This window comes from Argentina silus, assembly GCF_951799395.1.
Source record: "Argentina silus genome assembly, chromosome: 7".
Taxonomy (NCBI): domain Eukaryota; kingdom Metazoa; phylum Chordata; class Actinopteri; order Argentiniformes; family Argentinidae; genus Argentina; species Argentina silus.
Window position 1 is genome coordinate 23,749,290 of NC_139661.1, and position 5,089 is coordinate 23,754,378.

At 46.3% G+C, this 5,089-nt stretch overlaps 1 protein-coding gene across 1 annotated transcript in view; it reads left to right on the top strand.

Annotated features, from left to right (window-relative positions):
* LOC310807215 (triacylglycerol hydrolase DDHD2-like) overlaps positions 1 to 4,680 on the top strand; it is a 13,479-nt gene extending 8,799 nt beyond the window's left edge. The window contains exons 17-18 of the mRNA XM_083673577.1: positions 2,235 to 2,403; positions 2,830 to 4,680. Of these exons, the coding sequence (XP_083529703.1) occupies positions 2,235 to 2,403; positions 2,830 to 2,911 (251 nt within the window). The 3' untranslated portion in view covers positions 2,912 to 4,680. The remainder of the gene's footprint in view (positions 1 to 2,234; positions 2,404 to 2,829) is intronic.
* The last annotated feature ends 409 nt before the right edge of the window (positions 4,681 to 5,089 follow it).

The window sequence follows — 5,089 nt, forward strand, 5'->3', positions numbered from 1 at the left end:
GTGTGGTGTATGTGTGTTCTTATAGACGTGGGTCTAACCTTATCTCCTCCTCCCCTCTCCTGTCCTGTCTGCATGTTCCCCCCCCTCCTCTCCTCTCCTCTGTACTTGGTGGTTGGTCCTCTGCCCTGACCCTTAACCCCTGCCCTCTAACCTCAGCCCCAGCCGCTTCTGCAGCTACGAGCGAAGAGAGTCAGGCTGATTTATGGACTAAAATACTGGAGTGGCCCAAGGCCCTTCATAAACATTACTTCCAAGGTAAGCCAGGAGAGCTGCTGGGGTACAATGGTCTACTGAACCTCTCCATTCATTGTAGTCTGTATGTCTGTCGGTCAGTAGTCATAGTAACTGCTGCCCAGTCCTCTGTACACAGAGAATTGTCCTTAGAGTGCCCTCCTCTGGCTAACATATATGTTATAATGTTTATAATGAGACTGGTGGTAGATTTTGGTTAAATTGGTAGCATTCGGTCTCATTTACCTAGAATACATCTCAGCCTCGATGTATTCCATCGCTTCAGACTCTCACAGCTCTGTCAGTGTCCATTTATCCTTCTCCTCCTCCACTGATCACACAAGCCCTGCCATTAACACACTCCCTTCAACAGCACCTCCCATCTGTAGATCTAAACTCTCTTCAGCTCCTCCCATCTGTAGATCTAAACTCTCCCTTCAACAGCACCTCCCATCTGTACATCTAAACTCTCTTCAGCTCCTCCCATCTGTAGATCTAAACTCTCTTCAGCTCCTCCCATCTGTAGATCTAAACTCTCTTCAACAGCTCCTCCCATCTGTAGATCTAAACTCTCCCTTCAACAGCACCTCCCATCTGTAGATCTAAACTCTCTTCAGCTCCTCCCATCTGTAGATCTAAACTCTCCCTTCAACAGCACCTCCCATCTGTACATCTAAACTCTCTTCAGCTCCTCCCATCTGTAGATCTAAACTCTCTTCAGCTCCTCCCATCTGTAGATCTAAACTCTCCCTTCAACAGCACCTCCCATCTGTAGATCTAAACTCTCTTCAGCTCCTCCCATCTGTAGATCTAAACTCTCTTCAGCTCCTCCCATCTGTAGATCTAAACTCTCTTCAGCTCCTCCCATCTGTAGATCTAAACTCTCTTCAACAGCTCCTCCCATCTGTAGATCTAAACTCTCTCTTCAACAACACCTCATCTGTAGATCTAAACTCTCCCTTCAACAGCTCCTCCCATCTGTAGATCTAAACAATACCTTCAACAGCTCCTCCCATCTGTAGATCTAAACTCTCTTCAACAGCTCCTCCCATCTGTAGATCTAAACTCTCTTCAACAGCTCCTCCCATCTGTAGATCTAAACTCTCTCTTCAACAACACCTCATCTGTAGATCTAAACTCTCCCTTCAACAACACCTCATCTGTAGATCTAAACTCTCCCTTCAACAACACCTCATCTGTAGATCTAAACTCTCTTCAACAGCTCCTCCCATCTGTAGATCTAAACTCTCTCTTCAACAACACCTCATCTGTAGATCTAAACTCTCCCTTCAACAACACCTCATCTGTAGATCTAAACTCTCTCTTCAACAGCTCCTCCCATCTGTAGATCTAAACTCTCTCTTCAACAGCACCTCATCTGTAGATCTAAACTCCCTTCAACAGCACCTCTCATCTGTAGATCTAAACTCTCTTCAGCACCTCTGATCTGTAGCCATATCTACGCCTGGCCCCTCACCGCTACTGCCAGAGCACTGATTGGCTAGTTTGGTTTGATCTCTGCATCCAGAGCTCATTTTCATTTTGTTTCGACAGCAGAGGATTCTCTCTCCACTTCACTAGACAATGTCACTGCCTCCTCTCCCTTCCTCCTCCTTCCTCTCCATCATCCTGCATTCATCTGAGAGATCCAGATCATTGGAAGCAAATATATATATATATATATTTAGCTGACGCTTTTATCCAAAGAGACTTACATTGCAGTGAGTGCATACATTTCAGTATAGATGGTCCCAGTGGGGACCGCCATGCTCTACCAACTGTGTTAGCGCCATGCTCTACCAACTGAGCCACAGAGGACCACATCAAATGCGTGGTGGATATCCGCCATGTTGCTGTCACCCATCTGGTGTTTTCAGATCTGTGCAGATAAAGGAGAGGAGACTCAAGGAGAGAAGGCCACTGTAGACTATTGAGATGCACTCCTTGTTACAGTCTGTCTTGCTCTGTGTGTGATGGTGTTCTCGTCTGACCTCTGACCTCAGGTGTACCTGATGAGGCGGAGTCTCCCGTGTCCGGGGAGGAGGGAGAGCAGCGGCAGGTAAAGGTGGGGATGTTGAATGGAGGGCGAAGGATCGACTACGTACTGCAGGAAAAACCCATCGAGAGCTTCAATGAATACCTGTTCGCCATCCAGTCCCACCTCTGCTACTGGTGAGCATTTCTCCTGTGTGTGGTGGTCTGTAGTGATGGTTCTGTGTGTGTGTGTTGGTCTGTAGTGATGGTTCTGTGTGTGTGGTGGTCTGTAGTGATGGTTCTGTGTGTGTGTGGTGGTCTGTAGTGATGGTTCTGTGTGTGTGTGGTGGTCTGTGGTGATGGTTCTGTGTGTGTGGTGGTCTGTAGTGATGGTTCTGTGGGTGTGGTGGTCTGTAGTGATGGTTTTGTGGGTCTTACATCGGCTGTTACCTCAGCTTGTTATCTGATGCTCTATGTACCGTAAGTGTCTGTGCTGTTATATTGGTGTGTTGTCTGTGTGTTGTTCTCTCCGTAGGCATGTTTGTATGTATGGTGACGACTCCTCTCTCCTGTCTGTCTGTCTGTCTGTCTGTCTGCCTGTCTGTCTGTCTGTCTGTCTGCCAGGGAGTCTGAGGACACGGCTCTGCTGCTGCTGAAGGATATCTATGACCAGCTCGGTGTGGCCTTTGAGCAACCGCAGCAGTAATAAAGGCTTGAGAAACACACAAAGAGAGTTATTAAGATGTGATTAGTGTTCTAGAAGCAACAATACGAAGGACAGCTGACAACAGTGCCACGAATGAGTCACAACCCTCTCCCAGGCGGCCTTGCCACCTGGGTGTTACCAGGCCGACGCCACCCTCTGTCTGGTTTCCTGTTACAGCAGGTTCACTGTTCCGCCCACAAGAACCAAACCTCAACCCACTGACGTGACCGGGACCGGTTCCTTTCTCTCTTCCAGAGCCCTGAATGACTAGGGATGAATCTGCCGCTGGGATAAAGACCTCCCATCAGGGTGTGTGTGCGTGTGTGTGTGTGCGTGTGTGTGTGTGCGTGTGCGTGTGTGTGCGTGTGCGTGTGTGCGTGTGTGTGTGCGTGCGTGTGAGAAAATCTGTCGTTGTGTCATCATGACTCATCATCACTTTTATATGAGGCTTTCTGAGGTCATTTGTTTTTACTTTGTTTTAACCTTCCTTTGACCTGTGATACATTGATGACCTACAGCTTATGCAACACCATAATCCCTGTCCTGTTGTGTGGTGCATGTCTCAAGAAGGTTATCTATGCCAGGACGTACTTCCAACCAGAATTCCAGTGCAATATATCATGTCACTCCTTTGAATTTATAATTGACTGACATTGAAGACGAAGTTCTTGCCTTCTGATCATGTTTTGTATTTGTTTGTATGAGTATTTAAAGTATAGTAAAAAAAAATATAATAATATATATCTTTTTTTGGGTGGAAAGGATGTAAACCTTTAACATGATCTGAAATTAAGGAAGTGTTTGAGGGGAGCATGCACCGTTTTTTTCCCCTTTTCCTGTGTGTGCGTACTTGTGTGTGTGTGTGTGTGTGTGTGTGTCCTGCTGCATAAGGCCAGTGAGCCCCCCGCCCCCCCCCCCATGTGTGCCAACCTCTTTACCCTTGAAGGCAAACTTACCTACAGCAAAGGACCTAAACAGCAATACATTCCCTGTCCTGTATGTGGACAAGAATGGTCAGTTTTACCGTCTGTCAGTGCTTTTGAGTCAAGCAGGCAGCCCACTACTGGACTTATGAACAGCATGGCTTCAGATGAACAAGAGGCCCCTGTCATGTCCCTCCTCCACTGCTGTCAAACCTACCTGGGCCACTGGTTACTGGTCTGACTAATGATTATTATGATTCATTAATATTACACATTTATTATGTGCAATGCAACACTGGCACTGCTGCTTTCTGCTTCATATCTGCTGATCAGCATCTTTACTGCATGGCATGTTAGATCCCTCAAACTCTACAAAGAACCCATTAAGGGTTAGCCCTTTCCCTCACAGCCTGTTCCTGTCCCCTATCATCTGACCCCAACAGCCTGCCGTACAAATCCTTGATGTTTTCAGATCTGAGAGAGCCTGCCAGGTCTGAGCAATGTGGCTGAAGTGTTGCGGCATCAGCATATTGCTGACACTGATCTGGTCCATTCAGATGTGCAAATAAGGGATTTGTGTTTGGTCAGCTGACGCCCTGTGCTGTGTGAGCACAATCCCTGACCCTAACCCTAACCCATTGACCCCTGCTTTTGAGCACTGCAACCATTGTTTCACTCCTGAATGAGTTTGTCTGTTAATCTCAAGTTTTGCACTTATTGAAATTGTGTGTTCAAAACCAAAAAATGATTTGTATTTTATTTACATAACTACAGTAGCCTACCAGACAGTATGTTTACATATTGTGTACAGTATGTATGCTATAATAAAACATTAATTTAAGAGTGTATTTTGTGGGTCAGTCGTGTTCATTGTATTTGATTATTTGATGCTTGATTCATGTTCACGTTATCTGACTAATTAGGCTGTTTAGAAAACTGGAACAACACTGAAAGACGTCTTTGCGAATTACGTCTTTGTCGCACGTTTGAAAGGCCTTCATAGGCTTCCAATCCACCTTTGACAGGCCTTCATAGGCGACCATAGTCTGTTGGTTTCACTGGTGGAAGATAATATTACAAGACTCTCATTCCCCAATCGACTTTTCTCCACCCTCATTTCACTACGCAGCAGTTTAAGAATGTGGGGAAAGGGATTCCTCTTGTGCAAGGCCTAGAAACGTCAACGAGAATCACTGAACTGGACCGACATTTAGTTCTCTGCGTTCGGAGTGAGAAGGTTTGATCCGCGGACGGA